Below are 23,491 nucleotides of genomic sequence, written 5' to 3' on the forward strand. Positions count from 1 at the left end.
GGATATCCAGGACTTGAACTCAAATCTGTACCAAACAAATCTAATAGACATTTAAAGAACTCTCTACCCCAAATGCAGAGAATATACATTCTCAGCACGACATCACACCTACTCTAAAACTGACCACATAATTGGAAGTAAATCACTCCTCAGCAAAGGCAAAAAAACGGAAATCATAACAAACAGTCTCTCAGACCACAGTGAAATCAAATTAGAACTCAGGATTAAGAAACTAACTCAGAACCACACAACTTCATGGAAACTGAACAACTGGCTCTTGAATGTTGACTGTATAAACAACGAAATGAAGGCAGAAATAAAGATGTTCTTTGAAATCAACGAGAAAGAAGATACAACGTACCAGAATCTCTGGGACACATTTAAAGCAATGTCTAGAGGAAAATTTATAGCAATAAATGTCCACGTGGGAAGCAAGGAAAGATCTAAAATCGACATCCTATCATCAAAATTGAAAGAGATAGAGGAGCAAGATAAAAGAAACTCAAAGGCTAGCAGAAGACAAGAAATAACTAAGATCACAGCAGAACTAAAGGAGATACAGACACAAAAACGTTTCAAAAAATCAATAAATCCAGGAGCTGGTTTTTTTGAAAAGATCAACAAAATAGACCACTAGCCAGATTAATAAAAAAGAAAAGAGAGAAGAATCAAATAGATGCAATAAAAAATGATAAAGCGGGTATCACCACAGATTCCACAGAAATACAATGTACCATCAGAGATTACTACAAACAACTCTATGCTCATAAACCCGTAAACCTGGAAGAAATGGATAAATTCCTGGACACTTGCACTCTCCCAAGCCTAAACCAGGAAGAAGTCGAAACCCTGAATAGACCAATAACAAAGGCTGAGGTTGAAGCAGCAATTAATATCCTACCAACCAAAAAAAGCCCAGGTCCAGATGGGTTCAGAGCTGAATTCTACCAGACATACAAAGAGGAGCTGGTACCACTCCTTCTGAAACTATTCCAAACAATATAAAAAGAGGGAATCCTTCCCAAATCATTTTATGAGACCAACATCATCCTGATACCAAAACCTGGCAGAGACTCAACAAAAAAAGAAAACTTCAGGCCGATATCCATGATGAACACAGATGCAAAAATCTTCAATAAAATACTGGCAAACTGATTGCAACAGCACATGAAAAAGCTTATCCATCACAATCAAGTAGGCTTCATCCTGGGGATGCAAGGCTGGTTCAACATGTGCAATCCATAAACGTAGTTCACCACGTAAACAGAACCAAAGACAAAAACTACATGATTATCTCAACAGAGGCAGAGAAGGCCTTTGACAAAATTCAACAGTGCTTTATGCTAAAAACTCTCAATAAACTAGGTATCAATGGAACATATCTCAAAATAATAAAAGCTATTTACAACAAACTCACAGCCAATATCATACTGAATGGGCAAAAACTGGAAGCATTCCGTTTGAAATGTGGCACTAGACAAGGATGCCCTCTCTCACCACTCCTATTCAATATAGTATTGGAAGTTCTAGCCAGAGCAATCAGGCAAGAAAAAGAGATAAAGGGTATTCAATTAGGAAAGGAGGAAGTCTAATTGTCTCTATTTGCAGATGACATGATTGTATATTTAGAAGACCCCACTGTCTCAGCCCAAAATCTCCTTAAACTGATAAGCAACTTCAGCAAAGTCTCAGGATACAAAATCAATGTGCAGAAATCACAAGCATTCCTATACACCAATAACAGACTTAAAGAGAGCCAAATCAAGAATGAACTGCCATTCACAATTCCTACGAAGAGAATAAAATACCGAGGAGTACAAAGGATGCAAAGGACCTCTTCAAGAAGAACTACAAACTACTGCTCAATGAAATAAGAGAGGACACAAACAGATGGAAAAACATTCCATGCTCATGGTTAGGAAGAATTGATATTGTGAAAATAGCCATACTGCCCAAAGTAATTTATAGATTCAGTGCCATCCCCATGAAGCTACCTATGACCCTCTTCACAGAACTGAAAAAAACCACCTTAAACTTCATATGGAACCAAAAGAGAGCCTGCATAGCCAAGACAATTCTAAGCAAAAAAAAATAAATAAATAAAGCTGGAGGCATCACGCTACCTGACTTCAAACTACACTACAAGGCTACAGTAATCAAAACAGCATGGTACTGGTACCAAAACACAGATATAGAACAATGGAATAGAACAGAGGCCTCAGAGGCAATGCCACACATCTACAACCATCTGATCTTTGACAAACCTGACAAAAACAATCAATGGGGAAAGGATTCCCTGTTTAATAAATGGTGTTGGGAAAACTGGCTAGCCATGTGCAGAAAGCAGAAACTGGACCCCTTCCTGACACCTTACACTAAAATTAACTCCAGATGGATTAAAGGCTTAAACATAAGACCTAACACCATAAAAACCCTAGAAGAAAACCTAGGCAAAACCATTCAGGACATAGTCATAGGGAAGGACTTCATGACTAAAACACCAAAAGCATTGGCAAAAAAAGCCAAAATAGACAAATGGGACATAAGTAAACTCCAGAGCTTCTGTACAGCAAAGAAAACAATCATTAGAGTGAACCAGTAACCAACAGAATGGGAAAAAATTTTTGCAATCTACCCATCTGACAAAGGGCTAATATCCAGAATCTACAAAGAACTAAAACAGATTTACAAGAAAAAAAAATCTATTCAAAAGTGGGCAAAGGATATGAACAGACACTTTTCAACAGAAGACATATATGAGGCCAAAAAACATATGAAAAAATGCTCATCATCACTGGTCATTAGAGAAATACAAATCAAAACCAGATTAAGATACCATCGTGAGGGAATTTGCTATCTTTCTGGGTCCATGAAGGGGTGTAGTTTTACGGGCAAGAACTTCCCAGCGCCATGCCCCCCACCCATCTCTCTCCATCCGGGAGTTTTAACAGTTTATGTTTGAATTTCATGGCAGTGAGAGGAAACTAAGAGTCAATCACCCCAGCGTAAGTTTAAAGGAACTCCTTTCACTGACCAGAGGAACTTGGAAAGCTGAGAATTTCTCCCAGGATAAATTCCCCTGCTCCTTCACCCACACTGGATTTTAAACTCTCTGGAATTCCCTCCCACATGGTGGGAGCTCCCTCCAGGATTTCTCCTCTGGAATCCCCTTCCACACTCTTCGTGGAAGCCCTTCTCTTCTTCTCCTTTCATTCTCTTTTCTCTACCTAAATAAAATCACCTTTCTGCAACACTTCTTGGGTCCAATATTTACTTTTACGAGTATATGGTGTACCTGCAGTGGCCCTACCACTTATTCTTTAAGAGGTTGGAGGCCAAGAACCCACAGGAGCTGTGCCTCACCGGCACTGAAGAAAAAACCCGGTTATAATCTCATGCCATTAGAATGGTAATAATTAAAAAATTTGGAGACAACAGATGCTGGAGAGGATATGGAGAAACAGGAACACTTTTACACTGTTGCTGGGAGTGTAAATTAGTTCAACCATTGTGGAAGACAGTGTGGTGATGCCTCAAGGACCTAGAAATAGAAATTCCATTTGACCCAGCAATCCCATTACAAGGTATATATCCAAAGGATTATAAATCATTCTATTATAAAGACACATGCACACGTATGTTCACTGAGGCACTGTTTACAATAGCAAAGACCTGGAACCAACCCAAATGCCCATCAAAGATGGACTGGACAAGGAAAATGTGGCACATATACACCATGAAATACTATGCAGCTATAAAAAAAGATGAGTTTGTGTCCTTTGTAGAGACATGGATGAATCTGGAAACCATCATTCTCAGCAAATTGACATAAGAACAGAAAATCATACACCATATGTTCTCACTCATAGGCAGGTGTTGAACAATGAGAACACATGGACACAGGGAGGGGAGCATCACACACTGGGGTCTGTTGCGGGGAACTGGGGGAGGGACAGCGGCGGGTAGGGAGTTGAGGGATAACATGGTGAAAAATGCCAGATATAGGTGATGGGGGGATGGAGGCAGCAAACCACATTGCCATGTATGCATCTATGCAACAATCCTGCTGCATGTTCTGCACATGTACTCCAGAACCTAAAGTGCAATTATATATATATATATAAATGACATAGATCTATGGCAGGAATCTTTAAGGTTCACTTTACTTTTAGGCCTTTTTTAGGAAAAACTATTCATCTACTAGAATTACTACCAAAATCAGTTGTTTCTTTGTAAGAACTTTAAGTGTTTTTCCATCTATATGCTGTACCTGTAGTAGTACCTAGATGTATTTCCTCCCTTTTCTCCCTTCTCCTGGGAGGCAACCTAGTCAAATGTTAAGCACATATACTTTGGACGCAGAGAGACTAGGCTAGCATACTAGATTAAATTACCTTCTAGCTGAGGAACTCTGAGCAAGTCACACCTTCAATAAACACCAATTTCTCCATTATCTATTTGCTGTATTTCCTTTTTTTCTGATGCTTTCCCCCATGCAGAGGACACTTACAATCTTAGAAAACTAAGATCATACTCTATATACAATGGCAGTTGCATTGTAAAGTTTTAATTTTTATTTTTCACATGTTCTGCCATGAATATAATTACTTCTCTTAATAGCAAATATTTAAACTATTCAATGAAACACATGTAATTGTGAAAAGAGGTAAGGTTTTGAACCTGAACAAAAAGTCCACCGTGAATTTAACATGCCTAAATATCTTGCCTGAAAAAAATAATCAAAATGGAGGAAAATGTGTATATCTATATACATGCACATATATATATGTGCATCGTGTGTGTATATATATATACACACACACACATCACACACATCACATATATATATGATGATGATATAATAAGGGAACTAAAGGGAATGCTGAAGATCATCAAAGTGAGTCATCCAAAACATCATTTATGGGTTTTAATTTTTTTATCTTCTAATAACTATGTAGAAATTAGTGCACTGTGCACTGTACAATTTGCATTGTATCTTGCAAGTACATATTTATTTTTTCCTTTCATGACTAAAATACGTTTTTTGTTGCACATGTAACACATCATTTAGATAAAGTAATGCAAACCTCTTGGGGAAAGTTTTGAACTCAATTAGGGCATCTGGGGACAAGCCATATGTTACCAAGCCTTTTGCACACCTGAACCCCAATATGTAATGACCCAAGGATGCTCATTTGTAAGATTAAATAGTCTGCCTTTTAAGAGAAGAGAATCAAGCACTGCAAGACATTCTCCATCATATGCACTGGAAGACAATATAAAGAGGGCTATATAGCTGAATATTTAAAATAAATGAGCACCTATAACACAAAATAATTTGTAATTCATGCCCTGAAGAACTATAACCAACACAGAATTTTATCTCATCAATCATTATCTCTTTACCTATATTTTTTAATTAACAAAAAATGTTTTCATTAAAATCAAAAGTAACCATAAGTTATTCTTACTCGTTTTTCTCTGTTGTAGAATAATGCTTACTTATCCATTTCTTTGTTAGAAATTTCTGTATCACTGTTTTACTTTTTCTTTTAGCTAAAACTTCTGGATTATGATTTTGATATTAATAAATACACAATTATAGGACTAAGAAGACTATATTTTCTGAACCAAAAATCAGAAAGAATTATCTAAAACCAAGAGCTGTTCCAAAAAAATTAAGAGTGCATATGATTGTACCAATATCCATCTTCAACTAATAATTCAGCAACAGATATTTTTAAAGAATGGTTCTCAATCTCTGAACTCACTTGAGGGATATGACACACCCCCAAGAATTACCCTTGCTAACTACAGCAGCAAAATTTTCAAGATGTGTGATATTTTCATAGGGGAAGTGAAGAGGCCTGCACCAAAATCTTTAGGGAGCACTTAGAAAACTCTCACCCTCCACCTCTACCACAGCCCATCACTGCTTTATAGAACTGGTGCAATCTCCTTTTTTGAAAATCCATTAAAATAGGAAAACTAACACTCCAAGACAACTAAGTTATCCAAGAGATAAATCATATGTTATAATTTCATATTTGGCACATTCCCATGGGTAAACTCTGAAATAAGCTAAATTCCTAGTACTCTAACAGAAACTCAGTCCCCTTCTTTCCCACTCAAAAAAAAAAAAAAATCAAAACATAATTGAAAAAGTGACTTCAATATACTCATTTTTTAAGGATATTTGCACACTTCAATATTTCAATTGATCAGAACAGAGAGTTGTAACGTGTTTGAAATCTGCTGGACTAGAATGATAATTCCCAAACTCTGTAAAACATCAGAGTTAATCTAAATATCACACGTTACAAACATCTTACATAATGGTAGCCAGAGACTGAGAAAACCCAAAAGAGCACAGAGGTGTAGAATCCAGGACTCCCTGGATTCTCTGTGCAATTCCAAATGTCTTTGAAAGTATAATCTGCAAGACTGGAGAAAGGTATTTTTAGTCAATGAAAGGTCAAATAAGTACTTTCCTGATGCATTTTTATCTAGGCAGAAAAGTACATATTGAAAACTTTTTTCTACTGTATTATAACTATATGGGTCATAGAAACCTTAAACATTTTTTTCAACACATTCCTTACTCATACACATAAGATTCTATATCATACAATTTACAGTAGCTATTAAAAAGCAAGAAAACTACTAATTTCATTATTAAAAAATTAATCATATAATGTTGTACCATAAAACATGCTATACTTACAGATGATTTCAGAATCTTGTAATTTTTGCTAATTCCTGCCTTTTCCTAAAAACACTGTAAAATAATTTTCCATATCCCCAACCTAAGTTTAGGATGCTCATGGAACACTCAGGTAACAATAAAGTTACCAAGACAAAAAAATAAGAAGAAGAAGAAGAAAATTCCCAGGTTGATATGCCTAAAAAAAAGAACAGTTCATTTCAAAAGAGTTAATAAAATAAAACTAAAAGATGGCCAGGTATGGTGGCTCACGTCTGTAATTCTAGCACTTTGGGAGGCTAAGACAGATGGACTGCTTGAGCCCAGGAGTTCAAGACCAGCCTGAGCAATATAGTGAGACTCCCATCTCTTTTGCTATTAAAAAATTACAATAATTTTTAAAAAGAAATTTAAGAAAACTAAAAGTTATTAAGAAAGAAAGAAAGAAAATTTAATAGTAAATAGTAAATTGGAAAAATAACCACAACTTTCATTGAAAATAAAATAGATTCAAGAAAGAAAAGTGACTATTACTTCAATTATTGCCTTAAAATGATGAAAGAGCTCCTTTAAGAAACTTCTAGGATGCTGATGAATCCTAAAGAAATTAAGCTTGCAAAATCAAAAGTAAACTGCTGCTCCCAATATCTTGTAGTAATGCCTTTTATAAATTTTATGACAACAAGAATAATAAAACTTATGAGTGTTTGGGACTAGACCAGGCACAGTGGCTCATGCCTGTAATCCCAGCACTTTGAGAGGCCAAGGGTGGTGAACAACTTGAGGTCAGGAGTTAGAGACCAGCCTGAGCAACATGGTGAAACCCCATCTCTATAAAAAATACAAAATTAGCTGGGCGTGGTGGTGCACATCTGTAATCCCAGCTACCTGGGAGACTGAGGCAGGAGAACGGCTTGAACCCGGGAGATGGAGGTTGCAGTGAGCCGAGATCACGCCATTGCACTCCAGCCTGGGCAACAAGAGCAAAACTCTGTCTCAAAAAAATAAAAAAGAGTGTTTGAAACTATAAAACAAATGAAGTGACAACCATAGATTCCGGTCCTGAGAAAATTCTGACCCACCTTGGCTTCACTGATTTCAATGATTGCTATGGTTTCTAATAGGAGAGGCCATCTCAATCACAACCCAGCAACATAAAGATTTATAAATGATTGGCTCAAATTCTAATCAGAAGGAAAATAGGCATAATGTACTGCAGCTGAGCCCATTTTGCACTTGTTGAAGAAAACAGAGTAGTTGGTCTCTACAAAAAGACTTCCTATGTCAAAGGTCAGCTTTCTTTTTTTTTTTTTTTTTTGCGACAAGAGTCTCGCTCTGTCACCCAGGCTGGTGTGCAGTGGCAGGATCTCAGCTCACTGCAACTTCTGCCTCCCAGGTTCAAGTGATTCTCCTGCCTCAGCCTCCCAAGTAGCTAGGATTACAGGCACCTGCCACCATGCCCTGCTAATTTTTGTATTTTTAGTAGAGACAGTGTTTCACTATGTTGGCCAGACTGGTCTCAAACTCCTGACCTCAAGTGATCCCTTCCAAAGTGCTGGGATTGCCACCGGGCCTGGCCCAAAGGTCAGCTTTCAACAAATGAATTTGAACATGCAAATCAGAGCACTGCCCGGGAGGGAACACTAACCACTCTTACAGCAGAGACTTCCTACAGGCTCTACAGCCTGCCATCAGGATGGGGGGTGCTCACAATGGAAAGAGGACACTACTCATGTTTTCCATTTCTGTAACATTCTGCCTTTTGAGAATTACAAAATGAAAGTGACTAATTCTCCCAAATGTCATACATCTTGCACTTTGTGACATGTACTTCCACTCCAAATCTTTATAGCACTACCTAGACATTTGAGCCACTGTCTGGGACTAGACCTAATTACGGTAATTACGTCTACCATAATTAGGGAGATGGTAAATATGATCAAACATTTATAAAAAGGAAAAACTGAAGCAAAGAAAGTTTTAAGCATCAGAGAATTAAAACTAAATTTCCGATGAGAGAATTAAGGAGGTAGTGAGGCTCTTTCTCAGCTACCTAAAATGTTGAATTTGAAATATAATGACTTCCTGGATTACTGGCATAATTAAAGAACAGTCGATGACTTTTTAGATCTCTTGCATGGAATAGGTTCGTACCACCTAGGGCTGGCATACATGACCATAATGAAAATAAAACAGGATATAACAAGATATAGAGTAACATCAAATCTTTTTCTTTTTTTTTTTTTTTTGAGAGTCTCACTCTGTCACCCAGGCTGGAGTGAAGTAGAGCGATCTCAGCTCACTGCAACCTCTGCCTCCCAGGTTCCAGCCATTCTCCTGACTCAGCCTCCTGAGTAGCTGGGATTACAGATGCCACCACCACACCTAGCTAATTTTTATATTTTTAGTAGAGATGGGGTTTCACCATGTTGGCCAGACTGGTCTCGAACTCCTGGCCTTGAGTGGTCCATCTGCCTCAGCCTCCCATAGTGCTGGGATTACAGGCATGAGCCACTGTGCTTGGCTTATGAAATCTTACTATAAGAGAGAGTGAGATTGAATCTCTGCCGAGGCCCACCCCTGTAAGATGCTCAGAGATGGTCAACCTGTAAATGCCTGTGAGGCTGAACTAGATCAAGAATCAGGCTAAGGCCATATCCAGCTTGACATTAAAAAAAATCAATAAACACTTGATGCATGAATCTTTGAATGGGGGGTATTATGACAAGAAAGATGCTTTGGAAAGGCTGGGTGGAGGAATAAGATGGAGCAATGATACCAATGAAGAGTTTATTGGGCTAAAATAGGTAAAAGTGAAAAGGTTCTGAACTGAGGTGGCAGCAGCTTGAATGATAATGAAGGCACAAAAATAAAAGATAACTGTTTGATAAGAGTCAAAAGATAGGAAACAGATAGATTGTGAAAGGCCTTGAAAGATAAACTAGGAGTCTAGAGTTAAACCTGCACCTTTTAAAGCAGTAAGCAGGGGAACAGCAAATTTGTATTTCAGAGTCATCATTCTGTTGGACTAGGAAGTCAGTTAACAACTACTACAAACCAGGAGGAGAGGACGAGGCTGAACGTACACATCAGCAGTGGGAATGGATATGATAGCAAGGAACAAAAACCAAGCCAACACCCGGATGTGGGGTTGGAGAAAAGGTTAGGATAGCATCAGGCTTTTAGCTTGGAAAATCATGTGGCTGGTAGAGCCAATAGCAGAGAGATGAATGAGAGAAGGTGCAGGTTTGGGGAAATGCAAGAATTCATAATATGTGCCGAGATCAAGGTGACTCTAAGACACAGAGGCAGAAACCTCTAACAGGCAACTGACATCTGGATGTGGAGGTTAGAATAGACAGCTGAGTCAGCCACACTGACGTCAAGTGTACACAAACCACTCAACCAGAGCACAAAAAATGATCACAGAGGACAGAAGCCTGAAGTTATAGATGAGATGGGAAAGACATAAGCATGTTCAGAGCCTATGGTGAAAGTACCTATAAAAAGGAGAGGGGAGAAAACATAGTAAAGAAAGGAAAGAATCAATTATGTAAGCTTCTGGAGCAGAAAGGAAGGAAAGGAATTGAGAGAATAGGAGGAACTGGCCTGAAGCAAAAAAAAAGAACACAACCCCCTCCGAGATTGAAAGGAAAAAAGGAGGTAAGACTGGAGCAAATGAGGGTACATGGGTGGGCAGGGTATTGACAGGGAGTAGACACCTAATAGTATTAAGGGCTCTAAGAAGTTGGAGGGTGTTACAGGCTGAATTGCATCCACCAAAAACTCATATGTCAAAGTCTTAATCCCCAGTACCTCCTAAAGTGATCTTATTTTGAAAGGGGGATTGTACAGATGTAATTAGTTAAATTAAGAGAAGGTCATATTGAAGTAGGGTGAGCCCCTAATCTAATATGACTTGTATCCTTGTAAAAAGGAGAAATTTAGATAGACAGACATGCATTAAGGGGAGACAACGTAAAAAGACACAGAGAGAAGGTAGTCATCTATAGTTAAGGGGAGAGGCCTGGAATGGATCTTTCTCTAACAGCCCTCTGAAGGAACTAACTCTGCTACCCTTTAATGTCAGACTTCTGGTCTCGAGAACTGTGAAACAATAAAAATTCTGTTATTTAAGTCACCCAGTTTGTGGTACTTTGCTAGGGCAGCCCTAGGAAACTAAGGCAGAGGGAAAGCCATCTACTAAAGGAGGAAAGGGTGAAGGCGGGTTGCAAGAAGGCTTAATGGGAGTGAAAGGGTTCAGCAGAAAACAGGCCAGTGGCACAAGGACACATATGCAAGATGGTCCACGGGTGCCTGAAGTTCCAGCTAAGGCTGGAAATAAATTCATTTATAGAGTAATTTCCTCAAGCAGCTCTTGGCAGCCACTAGGTAAGACAGGAAAAGACGCCAGGTCAAAATCAAGGACTAGCAGCATACATTGCAAATGAAGTACAAAGGGGTAAGGCCATTGAGAATATAGCAAGAGATTGATGTGCCCTGAGTGAACAAGAAAGGAACAGGGGAGTATGGGTTGTAGACTATGAGAATGAGATGGGACAAGCAGAGAAGAAATCATCTAGAAACTGGAATCCAGCAAAGAAAAGATATAGGGAATACAGCAGCAGTGAGACAGCTAAACAGGAACGATTGTTAGCGGGATTTAATGTTTTAAATCTAGGACAGTCCCAGTAAGATGCAGTTCCTCCAGAAACCAAGTAAGCATAAGGTAAGTATGAGATGACAGTCAGGGAACTCTCATGCTAGAATGTTGTATTACAGGGTATGCATCATCTGCCCAAATAACTAGAAAGTGGCAGATGAGAACAAACATTGCCTGACACCAAATTCATCACTCTCTGTACTCCTCTACAATAGATATTTACTCATGTTCAATGGATACTTGCTGAATGTTAACTATGTGCAACACACCCAGTGTCACAGTTCCATGGACACTGAGACATCCCCTGATGATGATAGTTAGGGTAGAGAAAAGACCAAACCAGCTTCCACCATGCGCAATAAATAGAAAAGAATGACCAGAAGTATAAACAAATCATATTTGTATCTAACCACTTGTAATAATCCATTTTCACATTGCTATAAAGAAATACCTGAGGTAATTTATAAAGAGAAGAGGTTGAATTGGCTCACGGATATGCAAGATGTACAAGAATCTTAGTGACTTCTGCTTCTGGGGAGGCCTCAGGAAGCAGTAGGCAAAGGGAGAGCCAGCTTCTCGCACAGCAGAAGCCAAGAGCAAGAGAGCAGAGGGGGAGGTGCTACACATTCTTAAACAACAGGTCTCACAAGAATTCCCTCAGTATCACCAGAACAGCACCAAGGGGATGGTTCTAAACCATTCATGAAGGATCCACCCCCATGATCCAATCACCTCCTACCAGGCCCCACCTCTGACATGAGATTTGGCATGGACACAGATCCAAACCCTATCACCCCTAGATTCTGGTTCTCATAAAAATCGCTGCATGGCTGGGTATGGTGCCTTACACCTGTAATCCCAACACTTTAGGAGGCTGAGATGGGAGGACTGCCTGAGACTCGGAGTTTGAGACCAGAATGAACTATGTAGTGAGACTCCATCTCTACAAAAAATGCAAAAGTTAGTCAGGTAGTAGTGTATGCCTGTAGTCCCAGCTACTTAGAAGGCTGAGATGGGAGGGCAGCTTGGGCCTCAGAGGTGGAGGCTGCAGTGAGCCATGATGGTACCACTGTACTCCAGCCTGGGTGACCAAGGGATACCATCTCTCAAAAAAAAAAGTAGTAATAACTGCCACCTTTATTATCTCTGGTATTATATATTTATATAAAATAACAAAGAGGGACATAGACTAGAAGCTAAGATCAATGTACACTGTCTCCATCTAACAGAATTGTCATATTAAACATAAAGTAAGCAAGTTAACCTATAAAAATGTTCTTGGGGCACTTATAGACCAGATGTAAAATTTTAAAAATTTTTTATATGCTTTTTACACATTTTCCTAGGATTTGAAAAAAATAAAACAGCTGGAAAATGACAAAATAAGTGTTGGCAGCCTTCTACGTCACAAACATAAAATAACTGACCAAAGCAGAGAAGAATTAGAAAACTCATACGTGATCACCTATTTTTTAAAAAACAAACTAAGTGCTTAATTATCTGGATCATATGCCATAAGCATATGAAACTTTTCGCATTTCAAAGGCTTATTCTAACTGCTAAAAATTTTGTATTTCTCACCAAAGAGCCAGGCAGAACCCCAACACTTTGTTCTGCCGATTACCAAAGCTAAAAAACAGAGGGATGAAGCAGAACTGCATGATTTAACCTTTTAATTTACCCACGAGAATAATTCATGAATTGCTATAGCTATCACCATTTCCAACTATTTCTATACACATACATTTACACTTAATTAGAGCTTTTGTCTCCAACATTCAAAAGATTTTATATGTAGTAATTTTACATTGGTGGAGATTACCTGTATTTTCTGACCTTTCGTATATTAAGTATCATTAATATTCTAAAATAAATCATTACATCAAAAGTAAAACTCAAAAATTCACCATAAGTTACAGTGTAGCTATTGTTCATTACTTCAGGAAAAATGGGGCCACTCACAGGACATGGTCTGGGCATTTCTTGGGGACACAAGGGTAAAAAGACATTTGGAAAGTTCTACCATAGTTTCACAGATGTGAAGCTGACGCTTCACCCAAGACTCTCATCACAATGTCACCAAAAACATTATGTCCACTAAAAACTATGGCACAAAATACTAATCTTCTTTCACCTTCAAGCTACCTTAACCATGTGTTTCTCCAATAATTATTTAGCCCCTTCATTGTGGCCAAGTACTGTGCCAAATCCTTTCAAACATTAAGAAATTGGAAGGAGAAAGCGACTGAAACTAATAAAATTTTACTTGGGGTATCTTTAGAAATGATTAGTCCATCCAAGTAAAATGTGTACATTTAGCCCACAGAACACTAAATGGTTAATATTTTAGTCAGGGACCAAATACACAATGAATGAAAGGTAAAATGATCATTGATAGAATGTCCTCTCTCTAACTATGATTAGGCTTCGGCAAAATTCCCTAGTGTTTGCTTACTGTAAATACCTAAAGGCCTCAATACTTAACTTCCAAACTGTTCAATATAAACACACACAGAAACACACACACACACACACACACACACACACACTGCCCAGTTTACAACCACCATAGTTCCTGAATATAATTCCAGTCTGGTTTTGAAAATTATCAGATTAGACTGAAATCATTGCATTTCAGTCCATGATTAAATAAATGTCTGTATTTCTTTTCCTCCTCTGTTTAAGGTCAAACAATTGACACACACTCTAGAGGAATCCTCTACACAAATCAGGGAGTAGCTACTAAACTCCAGCACAGGCACTCACTGGAAGAGGCCACTCCTTGAGATAAGGAACCCTCCAGCTCATAAATACTAAGTAAGGACAGTTGCCACACCTTACTGCATACCTAAGACACTGACCCAGCCCTCAAAGTTTTAAGACTCAAATCTGAATTGATTCCAATGGACTGTAGAGTTCCCCAGCTCCAGGAAAGAAAAAGTGAAAAACAAGTGTTCAAGAAAATTTCTACTATTAAAATCTGAAAATAATCAGAAAAGAACTCAGTCCTATGTATATAAGCACAGTTTGTTTTTTTCTGATGTAATAAAACTATCATTTTGATTTTTTTGAATAGTTCATAAGCGTGATGACTGGGGTTTCACTTCATGGGTAAGACATGCCTCCCTCAAACCTTGTTACAAGGTCAGCACATTACCTGTCTGACATGAAAAAATGAAAAAAAATTGTAATCTTATGATGTTACACTTGTTTAGAATCCTACATTTAGAGCTAGGAGGCAACCTGAAGATCACAGTCCAACTGATTTTACAAATAAGAATGTTGAGACCAGGGTAAGTTAAATGACCTGCCCAAATAACTAGAAAGTGGCAGATGAGAACAAACATTGCCTGACACCAAATTCATCACTCTCTGTACTCCTCTACAATAGATATTTACTCATGTTCAATGGATACTTGCTGAATGTTAACTATGTGCAACACACCCAGGGACTAAAAAGTTGAATGCAATCATCCCCATAATATTTTCAGTTTTAATATGTAAGTCATCACATGAAGCTTTATCTGAAATTTTAGAGAAATATCTGAAATTAATTCTCCTGATAGCTATAATTCTTCATTTTTAATCTTTCCATCTATTCTGTAGCCCTTCCAACTACAGAAGGTGGATGTCAAAGTGAGAGCATCAGTGATGATGAAGGCAATGAAGATGATAATACCAATTATGAGATATTCACTGTATATGAGGCATTATTCCGAAAACTTTATATCCATTAGCTTATTTAATTCTCTCAAATACCTTAAAGGGAAGATATCATTATTAGCTCTATTTTACAAAAGATATGAAACGAGTAAGTCAAATGCCCAATCAGAGGGTAGCCGAATTGGGGATTATACCCTGGAATGCCTTTATTACTACTATCTCCTAGCTTTTCTGGCCTTGAGTCTTTCCTTCATTAGCTGGAAATTACCTGCCCCTTCTGGTTCTAAATTTCTTCATCTGTGAAATGATGGAGTGGGAAAATTATGATTTCCAATGGATCTTCCAAGTTGAGCATTCTGTGATTTATTAATTTGTGATAGTTACCAATCTCTTGTGGCACAGAGGAAGGAAAGCACTTAGCAAAAGTTAAGAATGATTTTGACCTGAATTACAAACTCCAGACCTTTGACTATACAAAGGTTTCAGAATAACAGAGACGGGGCAGTTACAGGTTTGACACATCTTTAACCTTCATCTGGGCTCCAATCTCAGGTGTTTTTTAAACTAATCACTAACAATAGTGTTTAAGCAAGAAAAAAGGTTTTCAAAATTTCTAATGATAATTAGGAAGAGTTTGTAAAAACATGAGAAAATACAATATTATCAGATCAAAGAAAAAAGCAGGATATAATAATTGGCTGCTTTTTTTGAAACATGGGGAAAGAAGCAAGGACATTCAACAGTTGTTATATCTGGGTAACAGGATTTATAAGATTTTTCTTTCCCCTTTTCCTTCTCTTTTTTTTTATGTAAGCTTAAATTAACTCCATAATTATAGGGGAAATTTTCTTTATAAAGAGAAAAACAGTGCCAAGTATTCTCATATTGATTTCTCCTGAAAAGAAAACACTCTCCTGAAAACATTTCAATATTAACACTACAGAAATTCCAGAAATATAGGTTTAGAGGAAAACTTCATTATTGCCCACTATGAAGGAACAAGAAAAGACTCCTCTACTGCTTCAAGCCTAGAAGAATTAAGTTTTTTAGAGGATGTCACAGGAATGCTGGCAGGGAAAGGTGCTTTGGATTCCAGGGACACACAGATTTGTAAAGCTCAGCCCAGGAAAAAGAGAACAGGTGCAGCAGATGAAGCAGCAGACCGTGACAGCCAAATGACGCTGGCCCCATCCAGAAATCCCAGCCTGGAACAGGTTCTCCCTGAGCAGACCTGTCGTGCACCACGGCCAGCCACATGGCCAAGGGGACTTTCCATGAGCACAAATGCCCTTTCTTCACTGAAGCACTGCAGCAGAGGGAAGACAGGTAGCATATTTCATGGAATATGTAACTATTAAAACAAACCAAACCACCAAACCAATTTATGCTTTCATCAGGCATTAGGGTAAGCAGATTGTATAGACAACACCTATGTTCCTATATAAAAACACAATCTACATACACATGTGGCCCAGTGTACAACACAGATCAATGAGTGTGGCTTAGGATGATTACAATGAAACACTTCACTTTTTAGCACTTTGAAAACATTTTGTGAACATTCATTATTTCTCTGGTGATTCCCACAAAAATTCAGGAATGACTGTAATTTTAAAATCATATTCAGGATGGTATTAATTACATATGAACCTTCTGCCTCGCTTGAAAAGGATTTTATACTACTTTGTGGCAAGCAGATCAAGACAGATCTGATATACAAAGAAGAGGAAAACCAGAATAGGGAAAGTCAGCTCCTCCTTTGGGAGACGGACAACATGTGGCATCAACTATACATCGCACCCTGATTCAGCTGAGGTCTGCAAGAAGCCATGGTGCCCAACTTCCCAACAGCTCCAGACTTGCCTTAAGCACACTGCGTGTCTCAAGCACCACCACCAGCAAGAAGGCAACAACATAAAGGCCTCCATGTGGCTTCTAATTAGTTCGCTTATTAATTGAAAAAGACCTATTTCTGTTACTTGCTACCAAAATTCATTTAAACAATTATTTAAAATTTGAAAATAACATAATGTAACTAAATAAACAGATGTCATCTCTTGTGTGTTTTAAATGCTTTTTTTTTTCTGTTTCTAAGTACAAAGTTGGCACCTACTGACTTTACCTGGCAGTAATTAAATACATCTAACATTAGATAAAGAAATTCAACCTACCTCATCAAAGGTGGTGTCATCTTTCTTCAAAGCTACAAAATAAGAAGGAAAAGGAAACAGTTATTGTGAAAAATTCCAAAGAGACTCTCTAAGTTACAGAAAACAGAAAAAAAAAAAAGGCAGTATGGTGTTTTCATTTCAAAAAATAAATTGTACCTCAACCTAAATAACAATGTTATGATACAAAAACGAAAACTGCAAATAAAAGAGAAAGAATTGCATAGCATGGATCTTTTTGAACATTTTTCATAAATATGCAAATAGAACTGTCCTCCTAGATATAAGAAAGAAGCACGCATAACTTTTCCGTATCTCTTCTTTAGTTGGAACATGTTTTAATGAAAGTATAAAAGAATCACAAAGTAATCTTAAAGAAATTTCCCCTTAAACTCCTGGGTTTTGAGCATACATCATCAATTGTTAGGATGACACCTACTTCTCATAGAGCCCTGAATGACACTGTCATACTGAGTGAAGTGTAAGTATGTTGATGAAAGACTAAGCGTGTTAAAATAAGCATTGCAGAGTAAGAGACGTAATTCAAATATTTCAACATGACAAATTTTATAACAAAATATTTCAAAAGAAAACAATACATTCAGAATATTTTATAGGAACCAGCAAATACTTCAAATTTATCTTAAATACAGTCATGTGTCACTTAACAACTGGGATACATTCTGAGAAACGCACCATTAGGCAATTACGTTGTGCAAACATCATGGAGTGTACTTATACAAACCTAGATGCTATCACCTACCACACACCTAGGTTATATGGTATAGCCTATTACTCCTAGGCTACAAACGTATACGGCATGTTACTGCACTGAATACTATCAGCAACTGTAACACAGTGGCAAGTATTTGTGTATATAAACATAGAAAAATATACAGTAAAAATACACTATTATAATCTTACGGGACCACCATCATCCATGCACGACTGTTCACAGCTTCAGAACTGCAATTTTTTCACCCAACATAGAAAGAGAAGAATTTCACCTACAGTTGGCAAACACATAGTTCCTTACATTTCACAATTACTTGGAATATTTCATATTAAGGAGAATGCATTAAATAGCTAATTTATCAGAAACTACTAGCTGGAGAAATGTTTCAAATTTATAGAATTGTGCATAGATGTTTGCTGGTTTATACCTGATAGTTTTAGTCTGAATAGAAGCAACTTGGGTAGCTGTTAGTTAGAAAGCTTTGTTCTGACAAAAGCAATGAAAAGCAAATTATTCTGGCAATTAAGCTCTGAGAAAAGTAATGTGCCCAAACTGAAGCTATTATGTAAAAGCTTAGAATACATATCTAACAATCATGAAAAGGTTATTTTTCTGTTTCATGTATTTGTGTTTTCAGGAAGAATGTGACTGTGGTGGGTAAAGGGGGATGCAAGTAGGCTGAGAAAATAAAATGTTTCTGAAAGTTTCTTATGTTTCCCTTTTGCCTAAAAAAACTGATCTATTTTCTTTCTTGGATAACCATTTCTTCTGAAAGTGAATGGAAAATAAAAAGTTAATTTATTAAACAGTTCTTTATTGTAAATACATTATCTTACATTCAATTACTTGCACGTTTTAATTATGTATTTAACTTAACCTACATTAAATCTAAAATAATCTGTTTTGATAGAACAATATTAAGATCCTAGCTAATTCCTAATGACTACATTTTCACTAGAATTTAACTTCTAATCTACAAGGCTCTGTATAAATACCAGTCAACAATATTACTATACTGTCTAATTCCTGAACCCAAGGCGTGTCCTTTAATTAACATGCTTGACTAATGAGTCCTTTACAAAACATTAGTAATATAATTCTAAATATAGACAAGTTGCTCCATCTGAAAAACTAAATGTTTTGGAGTAAGAAACTAATAGCCCAATGATTTCAAATACAAAGTCTAACATAAGCAAATTATCAGACAGCCTCATACCTAGCTCATTTAACAAAGATTAATGGAACACACACAGTATATAACTGCCATGCAAAATGCAAAGCTACAGCAACAAATATATAATTCACAGCACAAACTTTAAAGTATACTGTCTTTGCCAGGCGCAGTGGCTCACGCCTGTAATCCCAGCACTTTAAGAGGCTGAAGTGGGCGGATCCCCTGAGGTCAGGAGTTCGAGACCAGCCTGACCAATATGGTGAAACCCCATTTTTTTAAAAAAAAAAAAAGTATACTGTCTTTATTTTGGATTATAAAAGTTCTGGAATTGAGCCATGTGTTTTCTTAAGCAAAGCATCCAATAAGAACTACAGTTGATACTACCCCATCAGGTATAGTGGTTCACGCCTGTAATCCCAGCACTTTGGGAGGCCAAGGCAGATGGATTGCCTCAGCCCAGGAGTTCAAGACCAGCCTGGGCAACATGGAAAAAACCCATCTCTACAAAAAAATGCCAAAAAAAAAAAAAAATTAGCCAGGCATGGTGGTGGTACATCTGTGGTCCCAGCTATTTGGGAGGCTGAGGTGGGAGAATCACTTAAGCCTGGGAGGCAGAGGTTGCAGTGAGTCAAGATCTCACCCCTGCACTCCAACCTGGACAACAGAGTGAGACCTTGTTCCTCTGTATCAATAAAATAAAATAAAATAATAATAATACTATCCCTTAGGGAACTACAAATATAAAATGAAGACCCTCAAGTTGAGAAATGAAGACAGCAGAAAACTAGAACATCTTGAACACCCAGACTGGACAATCTTCTTATCTCCTAAGTCCTAACCATTCTCCCAACATTCTAATAAAGAGATGGGGTCAAAAAAAAAAAAGAGGTGGGGTCTGGAGGTATCAAGAGGAGAAAACAGAAGAAACTCCAAGTATATTTGCTATGACATAATGAACAGGAAGCCAGATTCTCTCATCTGCACAATACTCTCAAGCTCAAGGTATCACAGAACACCATTACTTCACTGAAATCATTCACTGCTAGACTGACACCTTACAGGGTTTCTTCTAAATATTGAGTCCTTGTCCTGAACAGCAGTCAACAGTGACAATAAAGACCAATTTCAGATGTCTTTGCTAGACATTCATCAGGTCACTGATGAGTATATTCTGACCCAAACAAGAATACAACATTTCATTATTGATTATGTTCCCTGATTGCCATTAATCATTCATGTAAATGTAAATCAACAATTATCTTTAAGGATTTTGTGGAGTAACAAGCATATTACATTATTCTAGAATAGCCAAGGGGGGTATATCAAAATATTTAAGATCAGCAGATATTCTATTCAGTACTCTGCTCAGACATTGCTTCCTCTAGAAAGCCTCTCATGATTTCACCTGGATGAAAGTGGTGCTCCTCCTGTGTTCTCCAACAGCAAATTTCACTAACCTTCATGACAGATTTGTTCACTTTATATTGTAAATGCCTACTCATTGGCCTGTCTTCCCTTAAAATCCTTGAGGACAGGGACCAGCCACGCTGATCAGTGAATCTGACTATCAGAACAATATCTATAGCGGAGAGAAGGTACTCAATAATTATTTGTTGAATTAGTGAGCCCTACCTTAATGGCAAAAGGAGAGTATCTTTGGAGACACACTTAAGTTTTTGTGTATGAAAATGATACATTGGCTCTCTCTTAAAAGATCATAGATATAAATTCCATTTTGTAGTTTTCAAATTAAAATCTTTTGAAACTGCATTGGGGAGAATGTGGTACAATAGTTAAATTTTGTGTCTGAACATTTAACCTTACATTTCACTTTTCTGACATAATGAATTCATCAAATGACAACTGAACTCTAGAATTACACACTTACAGCACAAGATAACAAACCCCAAAGTTCAGTGTAATCACAGCCTCTTCTTTTTATTTAGTTCCCTCACAAACCATATCCTTTAAAGAAATGGTATACATGGCGTTCATCTCAAATATCACAGAGTATAAACCTCCTTTCTCTAGGAGAAGGTCCAAATAAGTATGAAGAAGTATATTCAAATCAATATGAAAAAATGTCGGCTTGCCCTTAATCATACACCGGATATTACATAAAGCCTTTCTCCTTCTAGGCTAACATTCAAAAATAAAAAAGAAACAAGAAAGAAAAGAGGAAATGAACTTTAATATATTTAAACTATTCAGTAATTAAGTTCCCATTTGTCTTCGTTAGCCTAAATTAAAAAAAAAAAGTGTGAGACAACTGCAGTAATTCCTAAGTGACCACACTGACATTATTTAGTAGAAAACCATAAATACTACCAAAATTGATGGGGACTTTAAAATTCAATTACACCTATCTTATAAAAGAACCATAGCTACATCATAGTCAATCTCTGGCGGATGTTGTAAGTTAGAGCACTATGGCTTGAAAGCCAATGTGTTTTATAATGTAGTAATCTCAGATCAGTTGTATTTAAGATGGGCAGTGACAAAGTCAGCATGACCACAGATGTGTAAATAAATTAAACATTAGCATTGCTACTGTTATGTATTCAGAATTATTATTAATAATAAACATTGATTGAATATCAGATACTTTCAAACATTTTCTCATTTTCTATAGATGAATGATTAGTAATTTCTTATGGCTAAACAATAATGTTGTACATTTCACCATACAACAAACTACACTTTTGGATCATACCAAAGCAGCAAAATAAAGTCAGTATGTCTATTTCAAAAGCCATCTTAGATTGGTTAAAGAGAATGAATACATTGCAGTGTGGATTATTCAACAAGAATAAACCATTCACTCTTTGATCTCCTCATGAAGTACCCATGAAGAAAGGAGGATAATGGGGTATAAACAAAAGTTGGAAGGAATAACAACCTACCACATTGACCTTCACCTTGTGATAGATACTGCACTAGATTTTTCATGTATTTTATCCAATTGATTCTTCACATATATTCACCTTATATGAATATTTACAGATGAGGACTCTGCGCTTTAGGGAAACTCCACTGGCTGCCAAAGGCACAGAGCAGGCAAGGAAAACCGAGTTCAAATCCAGGCCTGCCTAACTCCAACCCACATGCTGTTGTAAGGCTGGCTATACTACAAAGTCAATGGCCACTTCCCTCTTCTCTTGCTTTCTATCTATAAGATCAGTTGGGTCAGTACGATGGAATCCCTAATAATAACAACGATGACATATCTTGAATGTTTACTGAGTCTTTATATAATGTGCCACACAGGACACGATGTGCATTATTTCACTAAAAGCCAGCAACAAAACTGAGTTGCACATGAAAAACTGAAGCTCAGAGAAGTTGAGGGACCTCAGCTGGGCATGGCAACACCGTAAATACCCAGTCTGTGTGACACACAGCCCACATTCTTAACTCATGCACTATATAATCCCATAGTAAACCCTCAACTCAACAACCTCTAGCACCTTAAAAATCCTTAGATAATCAGAACGAGTTCACTGGTTTTAATTTTGCAAATACAATATAAAACACTAAGAGAATAAGAAGATACAGATTTTGTTTCTGTAATGCTATTTCTAATGAATGTCCTTGGCTTGGTATACAACTATAATCACTTCAGTATCTCCTTTTACAATATTCCACATTGAGATCTACGATTCAGAATCATACCCTCCATCAATACAAAAATAATCAGTTGTGTTCACTGCACTGTATTGTGTACTAAAAGGAGGATATAAAATCCACTAGATCTCAGAAGACATTTTAACAAGAGTTAGATTCAAAAGGAGTTTCACATCACTAAATCTCAGTAAGCTAGAAAATCCAATTAACTATAATACCCTCATTTGCCAGCACTGTACTTAATCCAAATTTTACTGATTGTCAATCAAAACCTTGAAATTATTTAAACATAAGGAACTTTTATATTAATGTTCTTGGTTTCTTACTGAGACTCAATTGCAATGAATTATTTAACAAAAAACTGGAGGGGCTCCAACAGAATCATTAGCATTAGTAAACATATAGTTAATGTGTTTTAGAACAGGGCTTAATGGACACCAGAACCCGCCTCTGTGAAGGTTTGGGTCAGGACTAAAACATCCTCGTTAATAATGCACAAGACTCAACATTTCCCTCTCACATTCTTCTTGGCTTCAAACTTCATTTGAATGCAGGGACTCTCCATATGTATCCCTAACTCTGAAAAGCGAAATTGTTAATATCCAATACAGGCAATAAATAAAACTAAAGATTGGTTTCACACCACAACTTTACAATCATCTTGGGAAAGATTTTGCATACCAACACAAAATTTTAAGTCGAAAGACAAAACACACACACACACACGCACACACATTTGGCTAAATTTCGATCCATTGTA

General features: G+C 37.2%; 1 protein-coding gene and 1 non-coding gene across 3 annotated transcripts in view; one reads left to right on the forward strand and one right to left on the reverse strand.

Annotated features, from left to right (window-relative positions):
* Window positions 1-23,491, reverse strand: part of CDK14 (cyclin dependent kinase 14) — a 763,966-nt gene that overhangs the window by 562,320 nt on the left and 178,155 nt on the right. For both annotated transcript variants that reach the window (XM_064380407.1, XM_012450847.3), the window contains one exon: window positions 17,201-17,232. Coding sequence is in view for 1 of the 2 variants with exons in the window: in XM_012450847.3 (XP_012306270.1) it covers window positions 17,201-17,232 (32 nt within the window). In the remaining variant the exon portion in view is untranslated. The remainder of the gene's footprint in view (window positions 1-17,200; window positions 17,233-23,491) is intronic.
* LOC135276540 (small nucleolar RNA U13) lies at window positions 14,429-14,533 on the forward strand. Its single transcript, XR_010344106.1, has one exon. It is a non-coding gene; the product is annotated as a small nucleolar RNA U13 (small nucleolar RNA).

This window comes from Aotus nancymaae, unplaced genomic scaffold, assembly GCF_030222135.1.
Source record: "Aotus nancymaae isolate 86718 unplaced genomic scaffold, 86718_ANA_hifiasm-v0.15.2.pri h1tg000025l, whole genome shotgun sequence".
NCBI classification, from domain to species: Eukaryota; Metazoa; Chordata; class Mammalia; order Primates; family Aotidae; genus Aotus; species Aotus nancymaae.